We start from the raw sequence: 12,302 nt of genomic DNA on the forward strand, positions 1-12,302 counted from the left end.
AACACCTAGTACAGCAAAGCGTAGCTGATGGCACTGTGTACTTTTCTACTCTGTGAAATAATTGCAAAAGACATTTTACACAGTACCAGTTATGATAAAATAAGTATCTCTATCTTTATACGCTAAAAAGCATATAGTACTTTCACTAAAGTGAAACTGAAAAATTAGCAAGCAGTGAGAGAGGTGATGATTTTGGGATCCTCCCTAACCTAGGGAGAGTACCACGCAGATGCCTTGAAAACAAAATGCACATCTTGTTGAACGATTTGGTGGTGGTCCCATCCTCTTAGGACCACCCCAAGCACAGTCATTGGCAAAAAAACAATCCCAACCAAAGGGCCTGAAAAGCATTATGGGATGAGATTAGCAGTGGGCAGTGAATATTATATAGTATCCAATATCAAAATATTTCTACAAAGAGCTGCAGTTCAACTGGTGGTTACTAGATGTCCCTCATGAGTCAAATGCAAATGCTTGATGAAAGGGTTTCAATGCTTTTGCATTTGACTCATAAGGGACATCTAGTAACGACTAGTGGAACTCCAGCTTGATGTAAGAATAATTTCAATGCTTTGCATTTGACTCATGAGGGAAATCCAGTAACGACTAATTGAACTGCAGATCTTTTGAAGAATTATTTTGATTTTGGATACTATAAATATGATTTCCAGGGCCTTTGGTTGGGATTGTTTTTTTGCCAATAATTGTGCTTGGGGTGGTCCTAAGAGGAAGGGACCACCACGGAAGTTCAACAAGATGTGCTTTTTGTTTATGCTCTTTGTGTTCAAGGCATCTGCTTGGTCCTCCCCCTAGGTTAGAGGGGAACCCAAAATCATCACCTCTCTCATTGCCTAATGTTTTCATTGAAAAATTTCACTTTTGTGAATTGGTTATATGCTTTTTAGCATGTAAAATAGCTTTTTCAAAGCATCTGAGGATGTTGTTGATTTAGCTGCTACGCTACGTGATTATGCACAGTTTTTGTACTGTGCTACGTGCAATTTGTAGAGTATGAATTAGTACAAACTACGTATGCTCCGTTAGCATAGCGTAGAATTATGCCCAGGGTTAGTTTAAAAGCAAATTCTATAAAATATATGATATGTACAAACTCTGATCTCACCCCTACACATATTATTCCTACACTTTGTTGACAAGGGCAAGATTCATAAATTGTCCCCTGTTGCAACAAATGCTGTAACACCGAAAGACGGTCAAGACCCACTGGATAAAAAAAAGTATCTGTTTATTTAACTTACAAACACTTACAAATATAGACTGTAAAATATATGCTAAATTGTTGTCAACAAGACTGGAAAATGTTCAGGATCAGTTGAAACATCAAACACAGTCAGAGTTCATTAACGGACAGTTTTATTGTGATAAGATCCGAATTTTGGGCCTCATTACGATGGTGGTGGGACCGCCACTGACAGGATGTTGGTGGTGATGCCACCACCAACAGCCCTTCAGTCTTATTGTTGCATTACAATGCTGGCCGGATCCCAGTCAAATTCGTAGTCCTGAATGGAGGCAGTGCCGAGCCAGCCACCACCATCAGGATTACAATATCCCTTTCAGACAGCCTGTTCATGGCAGGAACACTGCCATGTACAAGCTTCCAGAAATTGACTTTGGGGGCTCCAAACATGGCCCCGTCCCTCGTGGGTCCCAAACAGGGCCCGTCTCTCGTGGGCCACTGTAAAGTGGTCCTTTGTGCACATGTAGTGCGCCCACTCACATCCTTGCATCATGTGCATGTACCACATGTTTCATGGCACACAGTCCATGGATGTGCAGGAAGTACTCCTGTTCATGGCATGCTGTGCTACGGCCCTTTTCCTGTGCCACAGCACAAGCTGCCATGAAAATGTGTACTTTGCAACCACCACCCCGGTGGTCACATTGTAATTGGGTGGTCGGACCGCTGCCTGCTTGTTGGGTGGTCTACTGACTACTATGATAGTAGGCAGTGGTCTGACCATTCGCTATCATAATAAGGCCCATTATGTCACACACTAGAAAATGCAACATCTCTTTATTCCCCCACTGCTGCTTTAGCCGTAGACACTGAGAAGTCTTGTGGACCTTCCGAAAAAACGGCCTTACTTAAATTTGGTCTAGGGGAACATTTTATAAAGATGTCTTTTGCCCTTTTGGCCAATTCATGAATTATAGTACAAATTAACAGCTGCTCCTCAAAGATGTTTACTTTACAAGGCACATGGTAGGGTTGCCTTCTATCACTGCTCTCTTCATACTATCAAATGAGTCTCTCTTTGAGTTCATAAGTTATTTAAATGTTCATTGTCTCCCATCGCGCATTCAGGAAACAGGTCTCAAAATGGCAGAACAATACTTTAAAATACTATACATTTGGTTAGGGATAGACTTTAGAGAATCCCGGACACTAAACAAGAACAAAATGGTCACCTAATTTAAGGAAATAATCACAGAATGGTCCCATAAATGTATAACTTGATGGGGTACACTGGAAACTATAAATCTGATGTATATGCCAACAATTAGCTTCCTCCTAGGTGACCTTCTCTGGAAAAAATAATGAATCTAGTATTGCTCTCAAAAAATGCAGAATGGATAAAAAGGATGAAGGTGTTAAATTCCCAAATTATCAATGATATCAACAGGCCTTTTGGGTAGACAAGGCGCTTGGTGGTTTTCCACAACTACCTCAAACTTGGTTGCCTAAAGAGAGTGACCTAGGTGCCCCCTTTATGCCCTAGAAATGATCCACAATGTTGACCAGCTCAACATAGAACATTTACTATCTATTATGCATGACACAGTGGACACGCTACTTGCTATAGATAGGAAACTTCTGCTGAAACCTCCCAAATCTGATATGGCCTCCTTTTGGCTCAACAAACATGTTAAAATAGAGGGCCAACGCTCCATATGGAACACTGTGACAATGAAAGGGATTTAAAGACCTAGGTACCCTAGCGAACCCCTTACAATATAAACATAGACTCTCCAACTTGGACTTTTACACCTTGTCGAAAAAAAAAGCTGGAATAATGAGATTAGACCTCAATCACTCTCCCACTCTTCCACGCCTTCAAGGCAACTTCACAAAACTTCGACATGTAGCATCAAATATATACTTTTCCCTGGACTCCTGGTCCACAAGTGACAAGGAAGAACGTAAGTGCATGGAGTGTGAATATTAAATCACAGTCTGGAGAAGATATCCACAGTTCTGCATGGCCTAAGATCTGGAATTCTCCCTTTCCAGGGAAGATCACTCCAGCCCTTTCGCAAATGAGTCTATAGCTTATCCACAATGTATATTGGACTCCCACTAAACTTCATAGATTGGGGCTCTCTGACTCAAATCTTTTTTAGAACTATGACCTTGCTAATGGGAATATCACACATATGCTTTCTAATTGTAACTATATTTGTCCTCTTTGGCATCAAATACAAGAACTGATACAGAAGATTTACAAAATACACCTTACCATTGATTCAACCACACCAAATGACACATGACTCTTCACAAAAGATACACTTCCCACTGCTGACATTCAACTCGTTGACCTCCTGTTGGCTATAGGCACCAAATGTATCCTTGCCAAATGGAAGTTCTCTCCAAATATCTCCTTCCATACCTGATGGGCATGGATCTGCTTCATTAGAAGCACCATAAATACATGTTTTTGGAAGTCACTCTCCTTGTCTGATACTAGAAAACTATGGGGTACTTTTGAGAGTTACCTCCAGAATAATAAACCACTATAATGCATATTTTACACTACTTCTGACAATCCTGATGTGTAATTTAGTGTTTGTCACCTGTATGTGTTGACTCCCGTGCAATATTTAGTACTGATGTCACACACTATGTGGACTAACCAGAGTTCTCTATCCTTCTTTCTTCCATCCTTCAATGTTCTTTTTTCCCTCTCTTCGATTATTAAGAACATGTTTTCCTTCTATGTTTTCAACATGACAGTACAAACATACCCTAATGATAACAATACTCGAAGGAAACTGAATGCAAAAATCATCTTGAAAGTCATGCCTTTGTCATTTTTAGGGCTCGCCTGCATTGCAGCGCAGCTGCTCGCTTGCGAAATCTATAGTCGTTGGTTTTCTGCTAGGCTTCTTTGGAAGTGGGTTTGGTGCACGCCCTGTCTGCCTTAGGCCCCACCCACCCATTGTCTGTTGCTGGTCATGCACGCTGCGTCTCTAGCGTCCCCTCACTCCCTGCTCCAGCCACTCTAAAAAAGCCCCCCTCCTGCACTCGCTCCTCAGCTCTACCCACCTGTATTTATTTTTCCAAGCAGACAGGCACCAAGTGTAATATTGGTGTCCGCTTCTCGTTTTGTTTTCAGTGCTGCACCGTGCACGCTTTCAGTTTCATTTGTTTTTTTGGGGTAAACGACATTCCTGGAATTTACTTTCCCCAACTCCCCCAATGTACCAGGACACCATCTAAAACCATATGCTGTCAGTGTGCTTTTCAACATCACAGGGCTGCATTATCGTCCCACCTGCCTGCACCTTAACACTCATGGGTTGTATGGAATTCATTCTGTTTAAAAAAAAAAAAAAACGTGTAGCACACAACTTTAATATGCCTCTCTACAGATTTTAGCCCTCTTGTTTCTCTCTTTTCCGTCTATCTGCCCTATGACTGTCTCCCCACCTGACCCCATCACTCTTCCTCTCTTTCCTTCAACTCTCTCCTCCCATACCCCCCAGGAACCCATAAAATGCAGCAGTTTACTTTCTATGGCATGTATTTGCTTTGCTTATTTTCTTCTCAGGCCCCCCAACCACTGGTTAATTGCGAACTTATACCAAGAAGAAACATTGCTATTTGCAACACCAATACCTCAAAATTTAACTAATGCGAGAACTATTGGATTGCAAATGCTTGTTTTGGTAGTCTTGGTGTTCTTGCAATGTTACCTCACCGACTTCTTCTAATTGGATTGTCTAATGCCTTTTTTATACGTCAGATGTGATTGCCCATGTTTCCTCAATAACAGTTTTTCAAATGGAAAAAAAAAAGGATTTGGTGAAACAGGCGAACAGTGTGCATATTGCTTTAAGCCAAGAAAAACAGAGGCTGGACCTAGATAAAGGTGTCTGACCTCATCCCAGAGAGCCAATATACTCCAAACTTACGGTGATTGCTCGGTGGTTTTTAGTCATTAATGTTATATTAATGGTTGATCATTTTTATTATTTTTATTATGTGTACTGTGCATTCTCTTGCATCATATTTATATATATGAATAAAATTATTTAACACAAAAGAACCATGCAATCCCACAGTTACAAGGTGACCTCCTTGTAATGTTTTTTAAGATACCTTTTTGTATTTTGCGAAAACTCTGTATCGCAGTCTCAGACATCACTTAAAGCGGTTTTTGGTATCATTAGTGTTTTTGTGATTAAACGAATAACACAATCTAATACTGAATGTTGTGGCTATTCATCCAGGCACAAGGGTGGGGGTGGGGGGGAAGTGGGAGGGGTATTGAGCAGATACTCCCCACAATAAATAGTAATCTACTCCTTGTTAAACAGCCCATCTCAGATTAATTTGATGAACATGCTTCACTGGAAAAATTAATGTAGAAGAAATAAAGCAAGTGAACTTTGTGTGTCAGCAGTGATAAATCAACACCCTTGCATGCTGACTGTGAGCAAAAGGTCACGACTGTGGTAGAGGAAAATATAGTAGTTTGTAAGACAGAAAACCTCAGTAAATCAACTCTTTCCACCGTGGAGTTCCTCACAGTCTTGTATCTTTATCTTACTCATATTAAGTAGAATATTCATGTTAAATAAATCGATATGCCTGCATAAAATGTTCCTGCACATTAGGTTTCCCAGCGTTCATGCTCTTACGTGAACGTGCACGGAAATTAATGAGGTTACACAGAATCAGGAAAGGGTGACTGCTAGATGTACTAAATACGTTTTAAGAATGTAAATAGATTCAGCAAGAATGAAGCATGCAAAAGCAGTTTGCAGTACTACCTTATGGCACATGGAGTACATCTCACTGCTGGTAGAGTCAGAGGTGATTTAAATTAATTGTTCAGAAAGAATCGCATTCTAAAGAAGAAATGAGTCATTGTTAGTGTTCCCATTGCCACAAGAAGCATCATTTGTAAGGAACATCGCAGATTCACTTTAGCAGAAGAATGAATTTGCTTGTTTAAATAAAAGAAAACCCAATAAAATGTGAAGCACACATTATGTACCCATTTCTATTGTATTATGCATTACCAGGAGACATGTCGATGTTGATTATGCATTGTGCATTTCCAAAATTAAGCTAGCTAATTATTGGATGGCTATATAATACAAGGGATTCTGTGATCCCTATATGAAAACCTGCCTCTGATATTTTTATGTGTGGCAACTAGTGACGCACCCGGTCGCTGACTATAAAGACATGAGTGAGAACTCAACTGTAATATTGTATTGCAGTTGTGTTCTGACGTCACAATGCCAGAGCCAGCAAGGGGGGGTGGGGGGGGGGGGGGGGGGGGAAGGCAGATCAGGGGCGGTCTTATACATGTGGTGCATTTTTCTTCATTGTGTTGGGCGCACGTTTTAAAATGGGCTTCCGGCGCAATGAAGGAAAATGTACCGTATTATGATGAATGCACTGTCCCCAGGGCAGCCGCAAACTCGTGCTGCCCTGCGGTCAGCGCATTCATGTGAAAAACGGAACGGCTGCTTTGAAGCCGCTCCGTGTTGTCACAGTGCAGGCAGGGCCGGACTGGCTACTGGGCAGTTGTGTATGCTGCGGCAGCACACACAACTGCCCGGTAGCCAGTCCGGCCCTGAGTACAGGTGGCAACCTGCTGCACTTTCAAGGGGGAATAGAGATCCCCTTGCAGGTGGGTGCAGTCAATGACTGCCCCTGCCTGCAAGGGGATGTCTGGGGGGTCGATGGGGCACCGTTTCCCCCTTCAGAGGGCTTCAGTCGGGGGTGCACTGACAGTGTGCCACCTTTTAAGTGGCGCACTCTCAGTGCGCCTCCTGAGAGCTTCTTTGCCTCTGCGCCCGTGTCTATAATACGGCGCGGGCGAAGAGGCAAAGGGATTCCCTCATTTACATGGGGCCACGCGGACTGCCCTCTTGAGGAAGTGCTGGCTCTGTGTGCTGGCTCTGTATCTGCACCAGCGCTTTCAGTATTACAGAAGGGGAGGTACAAGCGTCGGTAACCCCTTCTGTAATACCAAAGTGCCCCAGGGGTGACCAAAGTGGGCGCAAACGCATGTTGTGCCCCTGGGCGTCTTCTATAATACAGCCCCAGGTCACAATTCATAATGAGCATAATTAGAGAACGAAAAGTTGCTTTACTTGCTTTTGCTCTTTTTTTTCAAACACGAAGTACATATTTATACCAGTAAATTTAGTTTTTGCACTACTTTGGTCATTACAGAAAAGTTAGAATCTTTCTGCATGTTTCGACTAAGGCTCTTTAAAAAAACATGTATTAATCTGCTTCTTATATCTTTTAACGACAAATATCTTACAGCTTTTTGATGTGTGTAATTTTGCTCTAGAGATTACATTTTTTTCTCTACAGAATTGCAAACATTCTCCCTCATTCATATGATGAAGCTATGCACCAAGGATTTAAGTGGTTTGTGAGAAAGGTGATGATGTGATGATGTATTATAAGGAATATAGGGGTTGATTATGATAGTGGGCAGTCAAACCGCCACCCACTATCGAGAAAGTCAGGAGACCACCCAACAGGGAGGTGGCAGTCAGACCACCAGCACGGCAGGGAATACGAAATTGGGCGGCCGGACTGCCGCTTGCCTGTTGGGTGGTATCATGACCGTCTTGATAGCAGGCGGTGTTCAGAAAGTGCTCTCAAGCACTGTGGCTTGTGCTGTGGCCCAGGAAAAGGGCTGCAGCACAAGCCACAGTGTAAAAGAGCACTTTGATCACATTCATGCACTGTGTGCCATTCATGCACTTCATGCACCATCTGCCATGCACCATGTTGCATGGCACATGATGCATGGATGTATGTGTGTGTACATGTGCCCCCTGGGCCACTTTGCTATACCCCAAGAGGAACATGGCCCTATTTGGGGCTCCAACTTTCTTTCCGACTGCATTTCATGGTGGTCCCACCACCATGTAAAGGCTGTCGGAAAGGGACATCCTAATCCCGACAGTGGTGCTTGCCTCGGCACCGCCTCTTGAAGGACTACGATTCTGACCGCCACCTCTTCGGGATCAGATGATCTTGTCGAAGGCGATGGTCTTTGGAAATATTGTTGTAAAATCAAATTGGAACCCCCCTTCTACCTTAAAGATATGTGCACAGCTCATTTTACCACTGTGGAACAACCTAGTAATCCCAGGGATATCTAGGGAGAGGCATTGAGAATGACACCTCTTAAACCTAGGCACAATTGAGATTTTCAGATATATATATTCCAGTTGTCCTACATTTGAAGTAAGGGATTGAGCAATATTGTCATTGTACTAGAGTACTGTGATAGTTTCTTGGTAGTGACTTAGTCAACATAACCAATGGCCATGGTGCACTCTACTTCAACATTGGTGAGGCAGTCATGCTCACACACTGTACCTATCTGTTGATGAGCAGTGGGTACATAGTAAACGTATGACACACAGCACCAGAGTTTATGAGCTTTAGTGTTCATTCAAAGGTGGTTACTTTCTTTGGTCCGCTCATTTGCCTGAGTCTTAACTGCTGTGGTGTGCTGTGGTGAACAGTTTTAAGGACTGGAGGCCTAAATAATGAAAAGTGTTGCAACGTTGGGGAAAAACAGTGATGCAACACTTTTTATTGTGCCATCGTTGCAAATCCTTGGGGCTCCATGTTGCAAGGATTGAAACACATCAGGAATCCTAATGTATCTGGCGCGCAGTGATGATGTATTGCATGTGTGTATCGATAAACTGACGCAACTCCAGGAATGTGTCATTACACATGGGGCGAGTTCCAGGTAAAAGACCCTGCATCACTCCTGATTGTGACAAGTCATAGGAAAGGGGCAGTGAAATCTCATAGATCTAACTGTGCCACTTCTGCAAGGCTTTTTAACGGGGGAATACCCACCCTGCATACATTATACCTGCCTAGATGCATCACTTAGTTTATACAGGGCACAGTGTGGCGCATTGTTTATGCTGCCGCAACGTCACAAAAAAGTGATGCAACAGTGGTGCAAGCCCTCATAAATAAGGGCCTGGATACAACATTTACTCTCTGACCTTTACCATTAGACACCACATGATAGCACATTCCAGAAATGTTTCATTTTGCATGATTGATCCATATTTTTATTCAGGTTATCTATAACTCACAAAGAAATGTTTAATCTCACCTGATTGATTACTTGCTTTTTATTCATGTTATCTATGACTCTAAATTCGCTCTAATCACGAAAAAAGGAAAAAAGATAATTTCTCTATTTATGCGCTTTAATGTTTTGTTTAGCACCAATGTGCCAGTGGTCATAACACAGCGCACACGGGGGTGGAATTCACGTAAACATGCTATCAAACGTTGAAATGTATGCTCGGTTCTTACGCTGCATAAAGTTACACGAGCAAATCATTTATAAATGTAAACATTGTGGAAGAATGTCGTATGCATTCGCCCGCCTTATGCTGTGTGTACCTAAACAAACTGGATTGCAGCTCATGATTGTGTTTCTTTAAAACGATGACGTCGAGGTGTCCTTCTGTTTTGCCTACATTTTTTGATATAGTACATATTTCTCAACTGCAACTAATCACAAGTTTTCTTTTATGAAAGTATGTTTTTTCTCTTTGGAAAAAGGCTATTATAAACCCCAAAACATTATTTTCAAACACAGCAATCTTCCAAACCCTTGTTCTGAATAAATAAGTATTTTGGATAACACCATGATTGTTTCTCAAACGTTGCACGTTCACCACCTGAACCTATTTTACTGCATAAATATCAATGATTTGAACAGTTACGAAGGACATGTTTCCTGTGTCTAACTCTTGCTCCTTTCATTTTTCGATTCACAGAAGAACTTAAAGAGAAGCTGAGTGAGTACGTGAATGAGGTGAATGAGCAGAAGCCTGGGTTCATCAAGGTTGTCCGGCACTCCAAGCAAGAGGGTCTGATCCGCTCACGGGTCAGTGGCTGGCGGGCAACCACTGCCCCGGTAGTCGCTCTCTTTGATGCCCACGTGGAGTTCAACGTTGGATGGTATGTTCTGCAGCCTTCATTCAATAAATCCTATTCGTAAGAGACCTAATATTAGAAACATAAGACTGGTATCTGAGCCGTGTATATAAACTGCCATGACGGTTCAGTCACAGTCATTGTCACATGTCTTTGGAGAAAAGAAAGAGATTTAGACAGAGTGACCTACTGAAATTGATCAATTGAAAAAAATGGTGGGGAACAGGTGGGTACATGTTTTACTCATCCACACCTGGCCCTAGAGCATGGGTATTGCACAATAACCTTGACCGTGCCCAAGGTTAGAGAGGTGATTCTGAATACCACATCACTTGTTTGTCAATGGACAAGGAGTAAAAGAAATGCAGAAAAAAAAACATTAGAGCTGCCTTGCCCCTTTGTGGCCAGCAGTATTTTACCGGCCATGAAGAAGGAGGGCAGAAGCCAGATGCTATGCTCCTTGTCCACTTTTGTGTGACAAGGATGCACGAACAAGACAGAGCAGCATTGACACGATGTGGGAGAAGGGGCTATTTACTCTCAGTGGTGTAACAAAACTTGAAGGGGCCTCCCTGCAAAGTACATGGAGGGCCTACCCATACTCAATCAGAGCTCTCAGTTGGTTGGCCCTCAGCCTGTGCACAGTGCCGGAGGGGGTCCCCTGAAGCTTGGGCCCCCGCACTGCGGGTGCCACGGGGGCTAATGTTATGCCACTGCTTACTCCTCTATGCTTAGGTAAGTTTGGGGTAACCATATCTCTCACACATCACTTGGGCACTGTGGGGAGTGGTTAGCAGTTACTAGCCCTACCACCTATTACTCACTGTGGTGGGCATAAAGGAAGAGAACCAGTGGGTTTTCAAATTCCTCTTACGACTCTCTCCCTCTCAAACCTTGGCAATTCAAGGTGGGAAGTCAATCTCTTACGTCACTGGTACACCAAATGTTCAAACAGAATATTCACCTTTCAATCTTTAGCAAGGTGGGGCATTTTTCCTAAACAAAGGGATGGGGCCAAATATTTCCTTTTTTGCCACTCAGCATGAGCAGAGAGTTTTATTTTGCATTCTGGTCTGACAATGCCAGTGTGTTTTTGTTACCTGCCTTGTCTTGTCCAGGTCTGTGGGATGTGGAGGAGAGGGGGGAAAGGCCTTATCTTGGTCTACTTCCCTTGTGGTGTGATCTGCATAAGAACCACATTTGTCTGTTGCTGTAAGAGGCTTAAAGCTTCTGTTTGCAGAATTCAGCTAAATTATAGCTTGTTTCCTGTCTTCTTTAGCTTAGTTTGTTTAACGTTCCTGGAAAAATGTTGATTAAACATAGTGCTATGAAGGAGCTGAGCATTCTGTATTTGTGCATTTCATATGTAAATGAACGATCATATGTAGAGTCTAACAATCTAGAAATAAGGAAATCGGCAATTGACAAGACGTTACAGTGTTACAGTTTGCTAGAGTGATGTAATCCCTGTAAATTATGGAAAATAAAGTATGCATATCAGAAACATACACTTGCAAACACACACACATACACAGAAACACAACTTACTCACAGTTGCCTGTAGGTAGTAATTGTTGGGACCATGATTTCTCAGGAAAATCATTTTGATTTGCCTATATCTTTGGTACCGTTTGAATAGTCTTCATGAAGTTTAACAAAAAAAGTGTGCTGGTGATTCTTGTTGTGCATGAACAGATTCAGGGTGATCCATCAATTGGGAGTAGACAAAAGGGGCGGGGACAAAAAAGGGGGTTTCCCATGTTAATTCCCATAGGACTTTTAGTCATAGCTGCAGCCCGAAGCACTGGATGGAATTACAATAATTTGTCAGAAAGTAAGAGTTGGTTACTGAGATCATGCTTTCAATTATTAGGTTTGAATCCATGCAGTAGTTGTTGAGAAATTTAAGAAAATACAGTTAGTGGTATCTGTGGCAATGACAACTTTGCAAAACATATGAGCTTGTGCAAGAAACTGCAGAGCTCTGATTGGCTGCCAACACTTCAACCAGGAAGTGTTGGCAGCCATCTTGGGACTTGGTTTCAGCTGAGTCCCCCCAGAAAGTTTTGAAAAGAAAAGGGTGTAGGGTAGGAAT

The 12,302-nt window shown here is 42.4% G+C and overlaps 1 protein-coding gene across 1 annotated transcript in view; it reads left to right on the plus strand.

The window, feature by feature from the left end:
- Positions 1-12,302, plus strand: part of GALNT18 (polypeptide N-acetylgalactosaminyltransferase 18) — a 1,615,994-nt gene that overhangs the window by 1,085,972 nt on the left and 517,720 nt on the right. Inside the window, exon 4 of the mRNA XM_086955949.1 lies at positions 10,048-10,231. Coding sequence (XP_086812075.1) covers positions 10,048-10,231 — 184 coding nt within the window. The remainder of the gene's footprint in view (positions 1-10,047; positions 10,232-12,302) is intronic.

Source organism: Lissotriton vulgaris, chromosome 2_1 (genome assembly GCF_964263255.1).
Source record: "Lissotriton vulgaris chromosome 2_1, aLisVul1.2, whole genome shotgun sequence".
NCBI lineage: Eukaryota > Metazoa > Chordata > Amphibia > Caudata > Salamandridae > Lissotriton > Lissotriton vulgaris.